Below are 21,719 nucleotides of genomic sequence, written 5' to 3' on the forward strand. Positions count from 1 at the left end.
TTGCTGCAGCTTATAGCTCTTGCCTCTTGTCTTTTGTCCACCTCTGTGGAGTTTGTCTTCCCCATAACACCTCTTTAGAAGCAGTGGAAGAGTGCAGTTATCCTCCCTTGTCTGCCCTCTCCGGACAAGATTAGTCACGCTCCCTCAGCTTCTTGTATATCATAAGCCCCCAAACATCTGTGGCCCTCCGGACACCCTCTAGTCTGAAAACTCCTGTACTGGGAGGCCTAAAACTGGACACTCTTCCACAAGTGGCCTCAGGTGCTGTGCAGAGAGAAATAATTGGTTCCAGTGACCTGCTGGCTGTGCTTTGCCTGTAGCAGAGCGTGCCTCCCTGTAGCAAGTCCATGCTGCTGGCTCATGGTAGGGTGTTGTCTACCACGACTCCCCGGTCCCCTTTCTGAGGAGCTGCGCCCTGTCCGTTTTTTCCCTAACCCGGGCCAGCACATGAGGTGGTTGTGTCCTAAATGCCTTTGACTGTTGAACCTGATGGAGTGCCTGTTGGCCCCTCTCCCAGTTTGCTGAGATCCCTCCTAACAGCAGCTTTGCTCTCCCATATATTAATGACTCCTTCCAGTTTGGTGTCACTTGCACACTTGATCAAGGTGTGTTCTTCCTTACTCTACACACAGTTCTCCATGCAGCAACGTAAGAAGGAATCGGTATTTTAAGACTGCAGCAAACCATGCTAGTCTAAGTTAGACATAATGTAGTTGTTTCCTTTGTGACTGAGGTTCGTGGAATTCTGAACCATTACGCTCCAAAGCTAGGTTTTCTTTGCAAAAGTGGTAACTACCTGTAAATAAACTCTAATCCTGATAGAGGGTGAAAACATTAAGTACAGGGATTATTCTCACACATGCAGATGCGATGTTCTTGTATTCTTAATAGCAACATCGAGATACCTAAAACTTGATGTGTTTTGTCTTATTCAGCTTTTTACAAGCTCCGTGCAGATGAATCCCACAGATCATATCACTAATACCAAAGTAAGTCTTAAATCCATTACTCAGTGTACACAGTCACGAGAGATGCAAACTTTATTCATCCTTTACTGCTTTCTTTACTGGTGTAATAGCACTTTTTTCATGCTCTGGCTTTGAAGGCTTCCATGAGAATAGGAAGGCTGCAGCTGAATTAATCCTGTTTGTTAGGTTTTAGACAGAAAAGGGAAAAGCACACTACTTACTTAATAATGTCCTGTAAAACTCGTATTACCTTGAGGCCAATACCTGCACATTGTACCAGTCTCTTAACTTCTGTATCCTCTAAGATTTCAGGACTTGCAAGCGTTGCAAACAAACATACTTGCAAACATACACGCTTTGTCAGAATGGTTTCAGCTGTACTGTCTGGTGGGAAAAGAAACACAAGAGTAAGGAGTGGAGCAAAGATCCTGCTCTTTGAATTCGTCCTGTTCATTTATCAGCATTAGTTTTGGTTCTTGCTTGAGTAAGCCTGTGTTGCCATTTCACGTGTTCTCAGCCAGGGTCATTTAGTATGGGTAACTGATACCACTGCATCCCTTCGCAAATAAAAATTTAATTTTTTTTAATAGCTGGTCAGCTGCGTTCTAGTGGCACTGGAAAAGGCTTTAAGCATGTGTTTAAGATTTCGCTTTCATTTCCAGATGGAGACAAAGGGAATAGAAACTACCAAGAGTAATGCTGGTCCAGCGGCTTCACAGGAAACACAAGTTTCTAAGCCCAAATCAGGTTAGTTGTAGTGTTTTGTTGAAACAGTTTTAACAGTTGAACAAGCATTGTTCTAAAAACCATCTCAGTTATTTGCTCTTCGTCTGATTTTGTGTCATGCTCATAAGCAAATAACCAAAACAAAATACTATATTTGCTTTTTAGGTTTTTGGCACTGCACCAGGTGCAGAGAAACTGATGTTTTTGCAGGAGAATCTGAACAAATAGTGTTATACATGAATGTAACAATTCTTTAGTCACTCACTTAAAACAAACACCTATCATGTTTTTTTCATTAATTATTCTTTAAATAAATTCTGTGGCTTGGATTTTGTTTCTACCTTCTGCATGTAGAAAGGCATGTGGACTGATAATGTTTTGGGAATTTTTTTCCCCTTAGATAAGCAGCTCATACAGTACACTGCGTTTCCACTCCTTGCATTCCTCGATGGGAACCCAGGCTCTGCTGTTGAGAGTGGGAGCTCTGCAGCTGGAACTCCTTCCTCTGTGGACAAACCCCTGGAAGTGGATGAGCTCCTGGAGAGCAGCCTGGATCCTGAGCCCACCCAGAGCAAGCTGTTGCGGCTGGAGCCGCTGACAGAGGCAGAAGCGAGCGAAGCCACGCTGTTCTATCTATGTGAACTTGCCCCAGCACCCATGGACACAGACATGCCGTTCTTGGACAACTAATGTAATGGGGACTCTGTATATAGTTATGAAGATGAACTATTTATTTAGAATATTGTTTGGTATATGAGTTTTTTGTAAATCACTGTTTTATGTAACCAGATAACGTGGAATCTAAAATACCTTTCCTATGCTACTTCCTAGAAGCAACTGTTTAACTACATGGTTAGACAAGCTGTTACACACGGTTGGCAATACCAAGTCAGACTGGTATTGTACTGCTGTCAGATACTTGGTATTATACATATCACTAAGTATCCCAGGTAACTGAACACTTGTTAATAGTAAGCTTTGACTTATGATTTCTTATACTTCTGGTCTTACATATGATGACGTAAACTAGTAGTGTACAGTTAGGGAGCACTGACTTTCTGTAGCTTGGGTTTTTTCTATTTTTTACAACATTTTGTTTAACAAACATGAGGCTTTTTTGGGGTGGGGGGGACCAGGACCTGATGTAGGCTTTCTTTTTCCCTGCTTGAACTGGGAACAAAGTGCCTGTACCTTGCTAAATCTTGGTTCTGCCTTACTTTCACTTCAGTGGAAGTGCTCACACATAGCACAAACTGGGGAAAAGTTCTTTAAAGCCACCAGGCCCCTTGACTGCATGAGTACTTTTAACTTGGACCATCTACTCTGATAAAATAAATGTTACTTAAGTGTGGTACTTGTTAAGGGTTGGCTCTTACTCTGTGCCAAGTGGATGTGGATTGAACAGCCTGTGTTTTCAGTGCCTTGGTAGCTGTGCAATGAGGTCTGCTTCTATGCACACTTATTGGAAAATAGTTTCATTACCTCCAATCGTCAAGGTTTATTTATAAGCCTCCAAAACACGTGGCTGATGCTGCAAACTCTTTAGTTTGCCTTTAGTACTACACAGAAGAATGTTTTCTCCTTTGTTTTCTTACTGAAAACTGTGGCTTTCCTTCCAGTGGCAGAGCCCTACCTCTAACTCAAAAGGCATGTTCCCATTGTTGCTTTTACCAAAGTCTTCCATGTTTATTCAAGTGAACGTACTGTGGTTGTATTACACAGCTGAATGCCAGAGGGGTTACTGCAACACCAGGTGAAGGTGCAGTTGACACACTTTACTAAGTCATCTCACCACAAGCTCCTAATTTAATATAAACACTACATTAAACCATAACTGAAGATAAAAGTTTTCTTCCCTCTCTACCCTCAAAGCTGCAGATAGATCAGAAGTTTTGAGAAGCTCCAGTGTATAAGATGTTCCAGTGAAGGGAGAAACTGGATTTTAGTAACTTCATACATGCAACAGGAAAAACACCTTCCACAACCCTGGCACTGCACTCAGGCTTTCCTTTTTTTTTTTTTAAGGAGTAGTCTAGCCACTTGTACAAGGAGCTGAATCCATGGACAGAGCTTCCTAATTCAGTGACCAGTTATTTGTTACAGGACTAAACTGGTGCTCAGGTGTTCTACCCAAACTTAAACACAGGTGCAATACAATGCAGCAGCAGTTGATGAAGAGGAGTGCAGTTACAAGTGTGAAGCATGTTCGTGTTTTCAGAGGTGGATGCAAAGGGCACAGAGAGAAGTAACTGTCAGAAACCTTGACACGGGGTTACCTGTGATCTCCCAAAGAGCCAGGAAGTAACTGCCTTGCAGGTGTACATTGCAGCGCTGTCAGCTGTTACTTCTCAGATGACAAGTACTATAAAACATCCCAGGAACAGAAGTGAGGTCAATATAAAACCCTACACCATCTATGTCTGGCAGTAGTATGTGTCATCAAAAGTCATTGGACATCTTCATCCAAATTTATTTATTAATAAGGTAACAACATATTCCAAATTATGACAAGCCATTACTAATCCTTCCATTACCATCTCAAGTTTGACTGACATGTCAGACTCTTGCAGTAAATGTCAGTGTTTAGGTGCAAAATTAAAATAAAAGCTTAGAGAATAATTAGCAACAGGAAGTAACAGTATGACCACCACAGTAACAGATCAGCATGACACCTGCTGAAGGCTCTAAGGTCGCTCCCAGTCAGGCTGCTCTAGTCTCAAGTTAGTTGTAGCAAGTAACAGAGATAAATAATGCAGCTTACATACTTCAATTACAAAGCAGCAAGCACAAAAGCATTTAAGATTTTGTAACTGCACAGGAACTATACAGTATTTTAATCAAACAGATTAATGTCTTCCCTCATGCCTAGATTTAGACTTTCTAGGCTCACGTCCATCTCTGGCAATGGACAACAAGCAAAATACTTAATACATTAAAAGATTTCAAAATGTAGAGCCCCAAATATATTAAGAAACACTTTTGTTGAAGCCTCAGTTAATGCAAGCCTCCTTTAGTTACTGTAATTTCAGTGCTCCTTTTCTTCCACTTCTTTTTTAACCACAATACTCAAAAAATTCCTCTAAAGGGCTTACACAGTTTTCACCGCTCAGCTCCTTGCAAACTCTGTGATTGTAGCTTAGCCAAGAAAGAAAGTGGCACACAAACCAGCAATAAACTACAGCACAGCTATCCCACTTAAACTACTTTAAAAAAAAATACATAGATGCACATTGTAAACAGGTGCCTTAAAAACATGCTTCCGAGCATCTGATACCAGGATGTTTTTCCCCAGGGTGTCTGTCCTCCTGTCTGCAATGGGACACACCAGACCCAACAGCACCAAGGAGGACATCGGCTCCTCTGCAGCTTCAGGTGCAAGTTTCCCCATTTAACATCTATGCTAAAAGGTACTGCTGCCCTCAGGACAGGAAAAGGTCAGGCTGTTAGTGCCAAAATGGTGCAAGACATCCAGTAAACTCCAACATGCACAATCCTGAGTCTAGCGGTGCTTGCTCAAGACTTACTTCGGAATCAAGGCAACAGGGATCATCAAAGGCAGCCCCTCCTTTGCTTGCAAAGCCTTATCTAATACTGGCTTGTTACTCTAACACTTGCACCTTTTTTCCTACAACTAATGCAATTGAGGGAAAAACACCTACTTCCAAAAGGTCTTGATCTTGCATCTAATGCCCCCAAAGCACTCAATCGAGGAGTAATCTTATGAAAACCATCATTATAGTAATTGTCACTGAGCTCAGCTAGAAAAAGTCATTTAGTGAAATGACAAAAGACATGATTCAAGGTCATCATGCAGAGTAAAGCAGGGTATACTACATGGATAGCACACGCACACATGCGCGCGCACACACGTATTTACAACTGCACTATTATTATCTGGAATACTGTTTGTTTCAAAGACACGGTGAAGCTAGCACAATCTCCCTAGAGAGCAGCACAGCTTAGTCAAAGTCACGGTTTGTAAGAACCAGCGGAGCAACCAGAGTCCACACGTACAGCACGATGCCAATCCAGCTGGAAGATATCTTCACCCAGACAGAGGGCCATTTGCTGGTCATTGTCTCGTAAGAAGAATCCGGACTGTGAAAGAAGGAAAAGAAAAAAGGTAATTTGCAATTTTTGTTTCAATATGACATACTTGTGTAGTAAGCCACTCTTCAACACTGTTTTCACAGGGGATCATTTTCACTTCAGCTCCACACCTCAAAGGACATCTCATCTCTACCCTTCTTCCAGGCAGTTCCCACCATCTGTACAAGAACACCATTTGTAAGTTGGTGTCACAGGAAGGTGGAAAGCAACAGCAGCCCAAAAAATATTTAGTAAGAGAAGCTGTCAAGAAGCAGAAATAGTTACAGGGAATCTCTCAGCAAATCCGTGGAAAGGCAGGAAATGGGTAGCATTTACAGATACAAATAATGCATTTTACCTTGCCAAAAGACACCACCTAGAAGAATTAATAACCTTGATGTCATATTGACCCAAGCAAGGCCACAAATCAAATCCACAGCAGGACTATCTATTAAGAGTTACTTTTGAAGGAAACACCTTTCTAGTGTTGCTATTTTGACACAAATTGTCCTTTAACAAATTATTAGAGACCATAATTTATATTTTAAAGTTCTGAAGAACATCTGCTCAAGCTGTTAACGTAATAACAATTCACACATAGGAGGACTATTTTATTGTGAGGATTTTTTCAGGGAGCAGACAACCTGACTTCCTTCCACCAGACCCTGTCACAGAATGGCTGAGGTTGGAAGGGACTTCTGAAGGTCACCTGGTCCAACCCCCCTCCTGAAGCAGGGACGCCTAGAGCCAGCTAACCAGGACTATGCCCAGATGGCTTTTGAACATCTCCAGGGATGGAGACTCCACAACCTCCCTGGGCAACCTGTGTCAGTGCTCCATCATGCTTTCAATGAAAATATGTTTCCTGATGTTCAGAGGGAACCTCTGGTGTTTCAGTGTATGCCCACTGCCTTTGGTCCTGTCACTGGGCACCACTGAAGAGAGCCTGGCTCTGTCCTCTTTGCATCCTCCCTTCAGGTATTTATATGCATTGATAAAATCCCCCTGGGCCTTCTCTTCCCTAGACTGACCAGTCCCAGCTCTCTCAGCCTCTCCTCATGTGCAAGATGCTCCAGTCCCTCCATCACGTTTGTGGCCCTTTCTGGACTCTCTCCAGTATGTCCATGTCTCTCTCATACTGGGGAGCCAGGACTGGACCCAATACTCCAGGTGTGGTGTCACCAGTGCCGAGTAGATGGGAAGGATCACCTCTCCCTCAACCTGCTGATATAACATGTCCTACGTCTCCTTTTTCCAGCTCTCTGTACCAGACATAGGCCTGGTGTTTTGTTATTTTTAGTTGTTATAGAATTTAAGACTCTATCCTGTTCACTTCAGCAGGACATATTTCAGCAGTCCAGTCAATCATGAGAATTATCCTAGAAAATAAGACAGGCACTTGTGAACAAGGTTGGCTACTCCAATTTTCAAATACAATTCATTTAATATAGATCAAACAGTATACTTCCCTTGAGAAGTCCCATTCAAGACCTACATTCCTCACAGCACACAACTTCCACCGCCTTGTCCAGCAAAAGATAACATCTTGTATGCTGGTGATTAGAACAATATATTATCAAATGTAAATACCTGTACCAGTTGGTAAGTGTCATCATGATATACAGGGATGCCAGGAAAAGCATGAAATGAAAGAAGGAGTAACTGTAAGTAACTCCATCCCTCTCGTTATCTATGGCTCGGTGAACATCATCTCCATCATCAAGGGAGCCGTCACTCCTGGGCATTCCATCCTCTATCAGTGTCGATTCATCACTGGTGAGCATCAGCTTGTTAACTTGGCTGTTGTTGGATGTTCGGATGCTGTATTTGACAGGAAAGGACACAGCACCATTACCCAAATAAATACAATTTAGTATCTGACAATAAGAAGTAATGCAAGTTAATAGGAATTTTTTAAAGGAATCTTACCTTGAATAGAGAACACACAGCAAAAACAAAACCAGTCCTACAATTCCTTGTGCATCCCACCACTGAACTACCTGACCTTGGGTTGGAATGGTGGTGCTGTTGTAACCAATGATGCTCAGCAAACTTGGGTTACAGCGCCTGTCTGCAAGGGAAATTACATTAGAACTTACATAAAACAAGAACAGAACAAATATTTAATAGTACATTTCCACACTGAATGCACAGTAATAGAAAGGAACTTTGTGACTGTGACAGTCTTGAAGTAAAAAAGCTTTGAATCTAATTTTAGCTTATGGAGTCTCTCTAAAGCAGGCAAATGACAGTATGTGGCATAAAAATCAGTCTCTAAGCAGATAAAAGGATTTTAAATTTATGTAAGATATGCATCCACTGCTTTACTGTTCCATCTCATATAATTAGATGCAACAAAATAAAAGTGGTCTGCATATTAAGCTTTAGAAATTCTACCTCTAGATAAGTTTGACAAACATACTCTATAGATGGGGTACCAGAGTCATCACAGAGTTGGAAAAGAATGATACAAAGTCAGTTTCGTGTCAACAGTTCCCAACCCACAGCATCCACAGATAGCACAGATGAAACAGCTGAAAGTAGCAGACAATCTTATTTCCCCATAATTACTGCAGGAATTAGATATGACTCATATGTATGCTGTTACACAGAAGCACAGAAGATTGTCCATAATTAAGATAAAAGGGCCAGAGACCCAATTAAAAACACCAAAATCAGTATTTGGCAGTTTATTTTAATCACCAGAATTTCTGAATTTATTTAAATTTATTTTTATTTTTTAGAGATGCTCAGCTGTTTTCAGACAAAGAAACACTGAAAACATTAATACATTTTTTTTAAATCCTCAGTTCAGAAAAATACAATCAGTAGCATCTCAGTCACTAGGTAAGAAACTTGAAACTTGGTAGGGAAATGAACCTGCCAGACACCTTGGAAGAGTTGTGGTAATCTGCAAAATCTAAGCTTTAGAATACTGCAATCCTGCCAATAATAGGTAGAAATTCTTCCATACGATAAACATAAGAGCAAGTGAAAAACACGTTATCTTTGGAAGAACTATTTCTTTGGTATTATTACAGAAAGTTGGGGTGGGGGGAGAGAACAGAAACTAATGAGTCCTGCCTCTAACTTGCATGCATTACAGTACCGCATTCTAATACTGCCTTGCAAAAAGGTGAAGATACAATTTACTGCTGAACCGGTTACCCAAAACACCATATATTGCTACTACACTTACCTGGTTCGTTGGTCATAGCTGACCAAGTCAAATACATTGTATAAATGGTGATCACAGAAGACTGCAGCAAACCAGATCTTGGCTGAGATTCCTATACAAAGTAGTCATGAAACAGCACAGTTAGGCAATTAAAAGTCTCAGGCACAATTATATTATAGGTTTCTGGGAGCGACAACACAAAAAAACGTGAAAAGGTAACAGAATTAAAAGTATACCTGAATCTTCGGCAGAATTGACATTACAGAAGCACCAATACACAGCAGCATATTAACACTGATGAATGTCTTGTTTTCAGAACAACCTTCTGGATGAGTGTAATAAACATAAAACAAGACAATAGCTACTAGAGACAGCAGGTAATTGACAGCTGTAGCTGACAGCAGAGCTGTGAAAAAGAGACAAAAACAGTTAAACTGGTTAATAAATGGAGAGTATTAAAATTGAAATATTGCGTGATTATCAGGTTTTGGATACGGTATGCAATGACAATTAGAGAGCAGCTCTACGCACTGAAGTGTAAAGGAAATAAGTTCTTCTCAATACTCTGAGGTGTTAAAAAGAAAGATCATCATAAATGGGAAGCCTGAAGCCATACTTGATTCTCCAGTGCTCTAACAGCAACCAGGAGCAGCAAGTATGAAGGAATACAGTTATACTACATACACTTTGGCTAAAAGCTTAAAAAAGAAACTGAAGAACTATTTCTGCAATATAAGGAAAAACAAAATCTTATTTCCAAATTCCATCGTATTAAAAACATTAAAGAGTGAAGTGGCCATTGCATGAAGCCAGGCTGTGCTGTCTTTTGAAACACCTAAATTATCACATCTGAAACTCTTTATTAAAATTAACGTATCATTTCTCCAGTGAGATGACTTGTACTCTCCTTCACTATCCTGCATTTTCACTCAGCATATACCTTCAAAGAATGACTGACTGGCAGACAGAAAGAAAAAATAATTATTTGAGATGCTTATGCTCAACACAAAGCAGTAACAGGCTAGTTCGTTTTTAATCAGCACTACGGTGTAACAAAACCTGTGGCTGAAAAAAACCCAAAAACTTACAATTGCTACTTCTCTGCCACCATAAACAGATGCTCTGCTCCCAGGGATTAGATCTTATTACTCAGAGGCTGCTGCCCCTCTCCCTGCCCCCCCCGTTATTTAACTTGACATCAAAACAACAGCAAAACAACAGAGCTGAACTACACCGTCTGAGAAAGTGATACTTATGCACAAAGCAGCCCCCTTCTGCACTCTGGTAAAATGCACTACTCAGTGAATAACTTATTTAACATAATGCACAATGAAATGTAAAACTTGATTGTAGTACAGTCCTTTACCTGCATACCAGCATCTTGAGTTTCCTTCTTCCATTTTTTCAACCCAAGATTCATTCCAGGAGTGGGCGAAATCAATAAGCAAGACCAGCTGAATAAGAATAAAGCAGAATGCTCCAGCCATACCTACATAAAACCACACTAAAAGAGAAATAAAACAAAACCAGTTCAGAACCACAGATAATTTACCACCCTGTCTTAATGTCCCTAAACACAGAAAAGTTCTATAGTTACACAGCTACAACTAAAACTTAAGACATCAGCATGCACTTAGTTTTGTTTTAAAACCAGTTATAATTGCACCATGATGCAGTGGAAGACAATATTCCCTTACCAGTTGTAAATGGTCCCTCTGGTATGAAGAAAGCTCCAACGCTAATTGCAAGTGCTGTTGCAAATTTAAAGAACCAGAATCTAAAGAGAAATTAAAAAAAGTCAGGCAACTGCTGAAGTCTGATCTAATTCACAAAAACTTGAAAGTACACAAAATGCACATCCTTAAGAGTTTTTTTTTTTAATTCACTCATTCTTAACTCACTTCTTTTGAAGTAGGATAAAAATCTTATTTTATCTGCCCAAGATTTTTGTTCTCCAGAAAATTATGCTTAAGCTCTGCTAGACTGACACAGCGTTTGACACATTTCCCAGAGATATCTCACTCATGTATTACAAAGGAAGCCAGGGTGGAATATAATTGTGAGGTTTTGGGGGTTTTTTTTAAAGAAGGTTTTTAACTAGAGCAGTGAGATTACTGAACTGCCTGCATATCAGAACAATGGGTTAAAAAAATCCCCACCTGTTTTTATATCAAAACCAAAAAAGTAGAAGATCTGGTTGGTGCCTACAATGACAGAAAACATTATGCTGGAGTTCCCTTCCAGTCTCAATTCATTTCCTACAAGAGAGATGTGCAAAAGCCTGGATTTTTCCCACCTACCTTCAGACTCTTTAGGCCTACATCTGATGAGGATTTATCACAACAACAAAAGCAAAGGATTTATCCTTCACAGAAAGGACACAATCAAATTCTAAGTCCCTGTTCCAGTGCAGTAGCATTGGATTTTTTTTTTCCCAGTAAAAGATACGCGCTCATGGACAAACAAAACAGATCAGATGTTTCCTAGAAAGCAGACAAGGAAACACCTTCCACCAAAGATTCACCAAACTCACCCCAAATGCAGACTGTGTACAAATATACCCTGCATAGGAACTTCAAATCAAAAAGTTATGCCAAACTGTAAGCAGGTGAAGACTATTTTTTCTGATTACAGTGACAGGCAGCTCCAAATATAGGCACAGTACCATCTATACATACTTCAAACTGAATATAGCACAAAGACATGTACTACACCCACACAATGTCACACTTGCATGGTTTTCAAGTTTTCTATCCCTTCCCATTTTTTCCCATACTTTAATGTACATGTTAATGAACAAGTTTAATCTGTCTTTCTGGTTGTTACAATCAGGTGATGGTGACCAGAAGAACAAATTCCAGTTGTGTGGAGGGGAACTATGTGAGATGACAGAAGTGCAGAATATGGGAAAAATGGATTAGTTCACTGGGATACAGAGAAGTGACTAAACCCAGCTTGAAAGCTGAATTAACTTATAATATTTATGGGGTAATACAGACCCCACTAAAACTAGTTTTTGAATCCACATGTGGAATTTTATTTTTTTTTAATCAAGGTCATTCTCAATTACAGAAATAAGAACAGGTTCAAGTTTGTATACATTTCATCTCTAATTCCAGACTTTAAGGGATCTTCACACTCTACTCATATAACATGCATCACAGTGAAAACACTAGTCATCTGAAATAACACCTACAGTTGCTATGCATTCTGTGCAAGCCAGGAACAATCCTGTGAATACATTGTAACTGATTTTTTCCATCATTATTATTAACCTGAGGCAAAAAACTATTCTGACTGCTGTTACAAAAGCAAAGAAGGTAAACATTGGCACTGGACCACATTACTGGGCTTAACTTGCATGCAAGTATGAAAAAGTTAGTACACATACATGGGAAAACTTAATATTCTGAATATTTCAAATCACTGACAGAAAGATTACATTGCAAAATATTACTGAAGATACATACAATTTCAAAAATCAAATCTGAGGTTTTCATAAAGCTACCTGTAATGCATACTATTGAAGCAACTAGTTATTACAGAAGTGTTGGAAGTAGCATTATTAAATATTTTACCAGTAACAGTTAACAAGTATAATTTTACCTTTTATCCTAGTGCTGACACTAGATTGGCTAAGAAGAGTAAACTGCTATGGGTTGCATAAATAGTACCAAAATTTGTACTGGAGAGCACAATTCCAGATAAGGGTATCAAGATGATCCCAAACACTTAAGAAGCTGTTTTAGGTAAAAAGATTCCACATCATATAAAAGGTGTCTTTTATTGTAAAAAACACAAAGTGTTGATATAGAATGTACCTGAACCATTTTCTTCTTGCTTTTAACAAGTGTGCTCTCCTGAACAAAGCAGGGCAGAGGGAAAGGCTGAACTGAGTTAGTGCTGCTAACGCATCTTAATACTGTACCCAGCCTCTTTTTCTTTAGGCCAAAACAAAAGAAATAAACAAAGCAATATTCTGCTCAGTCTTAATTATCTTCTCTTCTCCTACAGAAATAGTTTGAAGTTTTTTCTCATGTTATGCTAGAAATGTTTAATATTATTATACTGAATGTAAAGTAAAATAACTTCTTCATTTTTATGGCTTAGCTGATCACAGCTTCCATTAAATATAGGCATCTTGAAAAAGTAGTAGGCTCAGCACTCACTGTGATCACCAAGACTAGGCACCATAAATGGTTTTATGCTTTTTAGTGCCATGCCCTATTACAAATATTTACATCTCCTTGGCTCAAGAAGCTACATTACACAGAGGCTGAGCCTGGATGAAAACTACCACTCAGGTCAACCCGCAAGCTGAAATTCCACTATTATCTTCCATCGGATAAACCTAACTATAACAAAATATGAAAGAAAAATTTACTGGGAAGCTCAGAAACTAAATACATAACTCACTCTTCTTTATGCAGAGGGGGAAGAGAGATGTTATATATCTATATAGAGAGATATATATAACTGTTATAATCTTTAAAATAAAACTGTTCAGAAAAGATCAAGCCCTTACAAACATCAAAGTTAAGAGCAATGTAATTCCTAGAGGACAGATGAGGCTTTTTAATCTTTCTATTTGTTGAAAAAAATCTCAGTGGAATGAAACTTAGTACCATTATTCATCTCTGAATCTTGTTGTCTGTGGACAAAAGCAGAATCTCTAATCTTGGGAAACCTCTGGACAGACTATCCACTGACATAGTTCAGGCTCTGAGAAGTGACAGCCATGTGTATCTTTTCCTCTTACAAAAATTAATCTGTCACATCCAAGAACTCTAATAACTTTGAATGCCCTCTACTGCAACAACACTCCTCTAGCTACTATGAAATTCTTTGTTTGTAGAACAGTAAATTTGACCAGCATGGTCAGCCACAGGTTTTATTTTCACAGTAGCTGTATCTCATATGCACACACCGCCTATCTCAGTTCTCATTTCTGCATCTTACCCATTGTGCACTGCTGCTCTTGGGTCATTGCTGCTCTTCACTTTGATCATCAATAAGGAGAAGAGAAGGAAGAACATGGCCATCCCAAAGCACACACGGTACACGGCTTTGTAACCAACTAGTACATCACAATTCACATGGCCATGCACACCAGGAATAGTTGTTCCCATCCCTCCATCACAAAATCCAGGAATCTGTGATAAATACAAGACACTTCAGTGATCTGTAAAAGGCCTCCTGTGAGTAAATCTGTATTAGAAATTTACTAATATTCAATTCATTATTACAACATTATGCAACTATTAACGCTGCTAGAAAATATGATACCGAAGGGCTGTATTGTTAGTTACAGTCCAACCAGAATATTAAACACATACAAGGAAAAAATCTCATATAGGCAAATTCTAAACAAAAACAAAAACAAATCTTATTAACAGGGGAGCTTGTTATTAGGAATTTCAGAACTTCTCAAAGAAATGCAGTTTTCACTTGTTGATCTGAATCAGGAGATAAATAAAAGATCTGGGATTTGGTAAATTTGACTTGATAGTTACTATAAGGTTCATGACATAGCTAGGAGAAGGCAGCCTGCTTACATCTCTTGAAAACAGAAACAGCCTCCCCCAAAAAGTAACATCACCATCAATTACAAGTATCTGTAACTTTCACATGAAACAGCTGAGAACATCCTTTCCAGTCACTACCAGGACATGAGCAAAATCTTTTTGAAGTCAAATCATGCTCCAGAAGGCTGTAATTTTCTTTCTTAGGTGACTAACATGGCTCTTCACTGAAGCTCTAATGTGGTTACTATACCACACTGAAATAAACATTTACAGATTAATCATTTGGGGGGAAGAAAATCAAAAGCATGCCTAACAGAAGTTACTATCCATTAGAAAAAAAAAATTAAAGACAGCAAAACGAAGACTAACAGAACCAAAGCACATGCAACCCAAGTTCAGTGAACCTATAAGCTCTCCCATAACTCAAATTATCACTCTGATTTTGCATGCACTATCGTGTCTTAAAACTAATAAACTGTAAAATCCTAGAAGCACTTCCTAATTTCTTTAGTGAAAAATATGCTACTATCATTAGTGATAAAACATTTGTTATGCATTTGCAGACTTTAAAATTTTAACTAGTACAGCACAATGAAACTAGAAGACATCTTTGACTGTGGTTATTTTTTTTCTTTTATTAACAGCAATCAAAATCAATCAAGTGCCACAAATACAAGCATCTCAATAATATATAATTTAAAATTCCACATATATAAATTACATTTTCTTGTTTGATACAAGATTTTATTTTTTCTGCTCTGAGCTATTAAAGAAGAGGTGCAACTTTATTTCTAAATAGTGCTTTTCATCTATGCAGTGATTGTCCCACCAGTTCTTTGTTTATTTGATCTACAATCAAATTAATGGTGACTGTGAAGCACAGGTGGCAGGACAATTACATATTTCCAAATAAAACCCATGCTTTCAAGATGTCATTTACAATTATCTGTGACATTTGTTCTACCAAACATGTTAGCAAAGAAGTAACCTGACCTTCTTCAGCTGCTCTTCCATGCCTGGTATTAACATCACACAGGCAACACTCACGCCAAGAAGTAAAAAGAATGCATAAATCAGCCGAGTTATGGTGGAGTTGTTTCCACTGGGGCAGCATCGGCAGAGCAGGCACGGGGCACTTCCACATAAGCACGGTATCTGACAGACAGAACATAAAACAAATTCTTTAAAAATGTCTGCATTGCTAGATTTCAATATTTAATCAGGCTGTGTAGATCATCAGAAGTTATGATGGAAGATTACTCATCCTATGCATCTCATCACTAGTGTAGACTAAGTCACTGCAACATGTTACAGAGCCCCTAACAATCTTGGCAGCGCTTCCTAATGCACCACTGTACAGTGAAATTAGTGCTATATCAAAAGTAATCATTTATCCCTTCAGAGGAAATAAAGCCTGGATTCAGGCTCATTTGTTCTCTTGAATTTTATTTCATTTCAGCTAAATGAGATGCAAGGATTACTTTTAGTTAACAACTACATCCTTCCTTCCACAGCTGCAGAGATTAAACAAATAGACTGCAGAAAAAAAATTTAAGCACAACTGGCATCTAGGTACACTTTCAGCATCTGGCAGAGTTGGGCCACAATCCTCCCTGGGGCCATAAACATTACTGGAGCACAAACAGGTAAAATAGCCTAAAGCTTAGATTGCAAGTTATTGTGTATTTAACAGCTACTCACATATCACACAATGCTATTAGCTGGCAAAATTAACTTATGCAATGTAAAAGTTACAAAACACAAGAACAAAGCAAACACACAGTACACTATCATTGCTACCAAATATCAACAGCAAAAGTGGATAGGAATGTTGTACAGTTGTAATACTATGAGGGGAAAAAAAATAGGACAAAATTTACCTGTATTTAATTCTTAAACAGAAAATCGTGGGAAGAAGGAAAGGGAGCAGATAGTGCTATTTCACCCGGGGGTGGGGGAGAGGCAGGAAATGTACTTCACCCCTTCGCAATTTTCTGCCACTTGCTGAGTGACAATTCAGGAAACGAAAGAAGGGCAAGGTTTCACAAGTAAACATAAGCCAAAAGAAGAAATAAAAAAATGTTTTGGCATTTTTGTTTTGTTTTAATTTACAAAAAAATTATTTTGCATAGAAGACATGGGAAATCCCAGTGAGCAGTTAACAGCTAAGTTTTGGAGGCCACATATTTTTCAGCTAAGGTAAAGTTACCAAGCGAGTGCTGCTCTATCTGAGCTACAACAGACCATGCAACCGCTGACAAAGATACTGAACAGCGGTAAAACCCAGCTTCTGCCCCAGCACACACACAGGGACACCTCCACCATGTGACAAAAGCCATAGGTGTTAATCACCGCATGAGAAACACCCAGTCACATAAGAACATGACTAGTTACACGGCCACATGAGCAGTGCATGTCAATCATCCAGTATGACTGCCATGTGTCAGAGAAACTTGTTAAAAGTTTAGTCATATGACAAACAAAAATGCCAGCAGTCTGCTGCTACTGGGAAGGCCCCAGGGCTTTCAGGGAAGAACAGACAGACTGCCACAACACTCTGGGCAGCCTCCTGAGAAGCCCTAAGGAAAAGGCTCAGATTATCTGTTCTTACACGTTCAACCAGACCCACACAGTGGATCCACAAACTAGGTCTTTTAAATAATTTCCTTCTATTCTTTCTGTACTTGTGTTCCTCTCCAAGGATGGAGGAGCCAAGAATTTTCACTCCACTATGCTACAGAATCACTTTTAAATTAGCAAACTTCACATTAAATTTGTCTTGATAAAAAAGTGAAGCTAGGTAGATTCCCATTATAACTATTTCAGTGTGTAAAAGATATTACATTGCCCTTTTTTACCTCCTCCTCCACTCAGTATCATTATAGCACAAAGAGTACGAAGGTGTTGATTCCAAGAGAGGTTTCGTCTCGATAAAGATTTTTTACAGCAAGAACAATCAGTCACTGCAACAACCTCCCCAAGGACGTGGTAGAGTCCCCTTCACTGGAGGTTTTCAAGACACAACAGGACAGGGTGCTAGATAATCTTATCTAGGCTCCCTTTCCCACAAAAGGTTGGACCAGATGATCCTTCGAGGCTCTTCTATGACTGCAAGGAACTACATCAGGGGCATCTACGCTTAGTAAGCAGGAAACGTATGGCAAATATTGGCTTAGGATGCATCATGATTTTATAGTCCTAATGTATTACACTATTTCCTCCACACACACAAATAATCTTTCTAGTGAATAATATTTCTATTCTCTGTTCAGAAAATTACTTTCTTGAACTAATTCTCTCTGCATTAATATCTTTAAAGATACTGTTGAATAAAAGGTTGAATTTGGCAAGCAGAATATAAGCCTAGGCTCATCTGCTGCCGAAAATTTGGTGCAAGAACCACCTGGCATAAAAGTCACTTCTCCAGAGAATCCCAGTGTTAAATTGTTTGTTAAATACCTAAATAATTCAAGCAGCTTCCTCCTGAGTGCATCAAGGGGAACACAGAGGAACGCATGGTTTTAGACACGGAGGTGGCTTGCGGCAGAAATAAGAGGCGGCAGAAATAAAGATGACTGTCTTCCCCTCACTGGGAAACAATGTGCCTCAAGCGAGGCAATATACCTCATTGAAGTGTCTGAGCTCCAACACTAGCTTTTAAAACATTTTTCCCCCAAACAGCTCATCCTTACAAGCTGTGATCATGCACATCTCTGAACAAGAGACCTATTGATAATTGATACTATTTATACAAGTTGGCCACTTCTACAAGGAATCACATTTCAGTCCAAGTCGCTCTTTCTTTTAGCAAGACAGAATAAAATATATACCATTCCAATAAAATAATATTGTACTATTGGCAAAAACACTTCTCAACAAGTAACAGACTTCAAAAAGAACAGATAAGAACATTTGGCCACGGAATTTAGTTTATCAGCAGAGGAGACAAGGACAGTTTGTGTCGCTTACTTTCTTCCTAAATTCAGAGCATGCCTCCTACAAAAAAAATACTACAGTACAAACAGTAAGATACTACTACACAGACCAAAGCTTCATATTAACTCCCCATGTGAAGCCCAGCTTAGTCAGAGATGCAGACAAAGAGTTACTCTGCAATTAGTTTTGAGCTTGCTTTCTTAAGGAAGCTTGGACAACAGTTACTAAGTCACAACTGCATAAACCTATTGCCATCCAGTAACTTTTGGACCTACCAACCAACTCGCATACCTGCATGTTTTTGAGAAAAATAAGCAGCTCAGTGGTGTTCACTAAGGCAAAATAAAAAAAGACGATCCACACACCTATTCTGCGAGCAGCCAGCTGGGCAGCCAAGTTAATTCATTCCTGTTAAACCAGTCACTTCATTCTCTAGGGCAGTGGAAATTGCAGGAGGAACACATAACAAGATGAATATTGTGGGAGAGAGAAGCAGAGAGATAACTCACAAAACCACTGAAAGTCAAGTGTTACTGCCCTGATGCACACAGAACAAGTTTTTAATATCAAACATAATCTTCTTACTGGGGTAATGACTAAATCATTATATACTGAATTAAGCATTCACAAAAAACACTAAGCCCCCCACTGGGCCTAGTCAGGTTTTAGCTACATCATCCCTACTCATATGCTTAAAGGAACCAATTCAATCAAGATCTTTTCCTTGATAGAGTATTAAAGTGAGCAAAACAGCAGCTGAGCTATGTCAGAGAACAATGCAATAGAGGCAAGACCCAGCAGCATGAAAACGGTACTGCCTGATCAATCTAGGTCAGGCGAGATGACAGTGCTCTTGAGGCCTTCCCCCATCCCACCCCCCATCTCCGACAGGCTCATCTTTTCTCTTAAAAACGCTTATCTGAAACACTGCCTGATCAGCGCACAGTAGGGCAGAGCTACAACCACAGTAACACCACACAAAAAAATCCAGAAGAAATAAAGGTATGAGGCCAGATGCCAAGGTCAGTTACCCAGAGCAGCTCTGCATGGCACAACATGAAGCAGCACGGGCAGCAGCATCTTTCCAGACAAAAGAGGAGTAGTATTCCTGGCCGTGGCACAGTCTGCACTAGCACAAACTGCGCTACATCTGTTTCCCCTGCTACCTCACCCTCACAATTTGTTTCTCATTCAGAGCCACAAACGGTGTTTATAATGACATATCCTTAGAGACCAGCGCAGACACATTTCTCCTATAAGAACTACTGCATAGGCTTTAAGTGCTGATTAGCTGTGGTTTTAAATGTGGAAAGAAAATCAACACTTTAAAGCCATTGGGGGAGGCGGGGAGGGGAAGAAAAGAAAACCAAAACAACCTGATTTGAATTTATCTGTACAGAAACAAACACTCAAGACCAAGAGCAAGTATACAGGGACTCTTCATGCACTACAAACACCAGCCAGTTAACAGAAAGGCTGTTTATACACTTGAAAATGCAGTACATATTAACTCAAGTATTTGAATTAAAACCTATAGTTATACTGTCGCTTATTATTTGACAATAATTAAAAATGTTAAAGTTAACTATATTCAGCTAGTAATTAAAGCCTAACTGGCTAATCCATTAAGTAGTATTTAAAATGTTAATTAAGGCAAAATGAACACTGACAGTACTTCATTAGAAGGATATTATCAGTCGTCTAGGCACTTATTTACAGGTATATCAGCCTGGAAGCTTAGCTCATATAGATTTACTACTTCTATGATCATTTCATAGAATTTGTACAGGAGATTAAGGAGTTAAGTATCATCTCTCTAATTAAATATCACTCTGTACTAGGGGAACCAAAGTTGATATATAGGTAGCAGAAAAGATAGTTTGAATCAATATGAGGTTCTGTTAGACCATTAAACTGTGTGTGTGAACTCCTGTTTAAATATACGATTTTTTTGGTATGGAAATTTCAGCTTTTCACAACCCAACTGATATTTTTAACCCAAATGTCTACAGACTCACAATACATCTGATTCTGTCTATTTGCAGAGGGACTAGATTTGGAAAGACACATCACTTAAGGATAAGACAGTAAAGCCTCAACTGAAAAGAGGATTGCCATGCAGGATCTACACCATGTTTCTATGCATAGTGCCAACAGCTTTAAAACCACCTCAAACTACTGTTTCCCATTAAGAAAAAATCACCTGACGATGCTCAGCATGGTGGTGAAACATCACCACAGACTACTGTGCAGTGAGAAAACGATGCCTCGGTAAGACAAAGATGCTACAAAGGGTGGAGCTGCTCAAGACAAAGCCGTAAGAAAGAGGAACTAAATACAGTCGTCGGGATCAGGTAAACACGCGAGTTTTACTTTTCCCGAAAGAAACGCCGAACTCTATAAGCATTTAATTAGATTCTGACTCCTTTACAGATTTGGGGAGGGGGAATTTTAGCAAACACAGTAACGCCTCCCTCGTAGTAACGCGGATTAAGCAGCGACCGGCACCGCAGCAGGCCGGCCTGCCTGAATAAGTACGAAGCTCCCCATCGCCCCAGCGAAACGGCTTCGGCAGATCCCTGGGGAGCCCCCGGAGAAGCCCGCGAGGGGGAACCACCGCGGGGGCGCGCCCCAGGGCCCGCCTCCTCCAGCCTGTCGGGGAGAGAGCCCTGTCCCGGAGGAGCGGGGGCGGCGGCCGCTCGGGGCGGAAAAAGCCGGGGTGGGAGCGGGGACGGGGCCTGCAGCCTCCCCCGCTTGAGGAGGCGGGAAGGCAGCACCACAGGCGCCCCCGCGCCTGTGAGACAAAGGCCCGGGGAGCAGACGGGCGAGGCCCGGGGCGGGGGGACGAGGCACCGGCCGCCGGCTCCGGGCCTGCGACGGACAAGGAGAGACAGGGAACCACCGCGCCGCCCGCCCCCACCTTACCCAGCTCGCCATGGAGCAGAGGCCCAGGACGCTGCCCATGGTCCTCGGCGGGCTCGGGCTTCTCAAAGATGGAAGCGCGGCGGCCGCGGCCTCCCGACGGGGTTGTTTACTGCTCCCGACGGCGCTTCCGGCTGCTGTGACGACAGATGCCAACGTCACTTCCGGAGGGAGGCAGGGGGCGGGGCGGCGGTGGACGGAGACCGGGCGGCCCCGCCCCTAGTGCGGGCCCAGGCCCGCGCCCAGGCCCCGGCCCCCGCTTAGGCCCAGGCCCAGGCTTGTCGTCCCTCAGCTTGTGACGGGAAAAGGCGCTGGTCGGCCCGCCTGCCCCCGCGTACCTCTGCAGCTGGCGGCTGGCCTAGGCCGGCGGCGGCC

General features: G+C 40.7%; 2 protein-coding genes across 3 annotated transcripts in view; one reads left to right on the forward strand and one right to left on the reverse strand.

Moving 5' to 3' along the window:
* Window positions 1–3,048, forward strand: part of HSF2 (heat shock transcription factor 2) — a 47,442-nt gene extending 44,394 nt beyond the window's left edge. For both annotated transcript variants that reach the window (XM_072855774.1, XM_072855773.1), the window contains 3 exons: window positions 936–989; window positions 1,631–1,715; window positions 2,095–3,048. In XM_072855774.1, coding sequence (XP_072711875.1) covers window positions 936–989; window positions 1,631–1,715; window positions 2,095–2,384 — 429 coding nt within the window. In that variant the 3' untranslated portion in view covers window positions 2,385–3,048. The remainder of the gene's footprint in view (window positions 1–935; window positions 990–1,630; window positions 1,716–2,094) is intronic.
* A 1,104-nt stretch (window positions 3,049–4,152) lies between these two features.
* SERINC1 (serine incorporator 1) lies at window positions 4,153–21,506 on the reverse strand. The gene is made up of 10 exons (XM_072855775.1): window positions 21,348–21,506; window positions 15,480–15,641; window positions 13,921–14,114; window positions 10,659–10,738; window positions 10,328–10,465; window positions 9,198–9,367; window positions 8,983–9,073; window positions 7,713–7,854; window positions 7,374–7,604; window positions 4,153–5,792 (listed from the first exon to the last, which is right to left on the reverse strand). The coding sequence occupies exons 1-10, from the start codon at window positions 21,384–21,386 to the stop codon at window positions 5,654–5,656; spliced, it is 1,386 nt and encodes a 461-aa protein (XP_072711876.1). The 5' UTR covers window positions 21,387–21,506; the 3' UTR covers window positions 4,153–5,653.
* Window positions 21,507–21,719: the final 213 nt, after the last annotated feature.

Source organism: Ciconia boyciana, chromosome 3 (assembly GCF_034638445.1).
Source record: "Ciconia boyciana chromosome 3, ASM3463844v1, whole genome shotgun sequence".
NCBI lineage: Eukaryota > Metazoa > Chordata > Aves > Ciconiiformes > Ciconiidae > Ciconia > Ciconia boyciana.

Excerpts from the sequence above, each read along its gene's own strand:
- SERINC1 (XM_072855775.1), bottom strand. The coding sequence starts at position 21,386 with ATGGGCAGCGTCCTGGGCCTCTGCTCCATGGCGAGCTGG. Across the intron at positions 9,074-9,197 it reads CAATTCTGCCGAAGATTCAG|GAATCTCAGCCAAGATCTGG; the intron begins GTATACTTTTAA and ends TACTTTGTATAG. Across the intron at positions 5,793-7,373 it reads ACACTTACCAACTGGTACAG|TCCGGATTCTTCTTACGAGA; the intron begins GTATTTACATTT and ends CTTCTTTCACAG.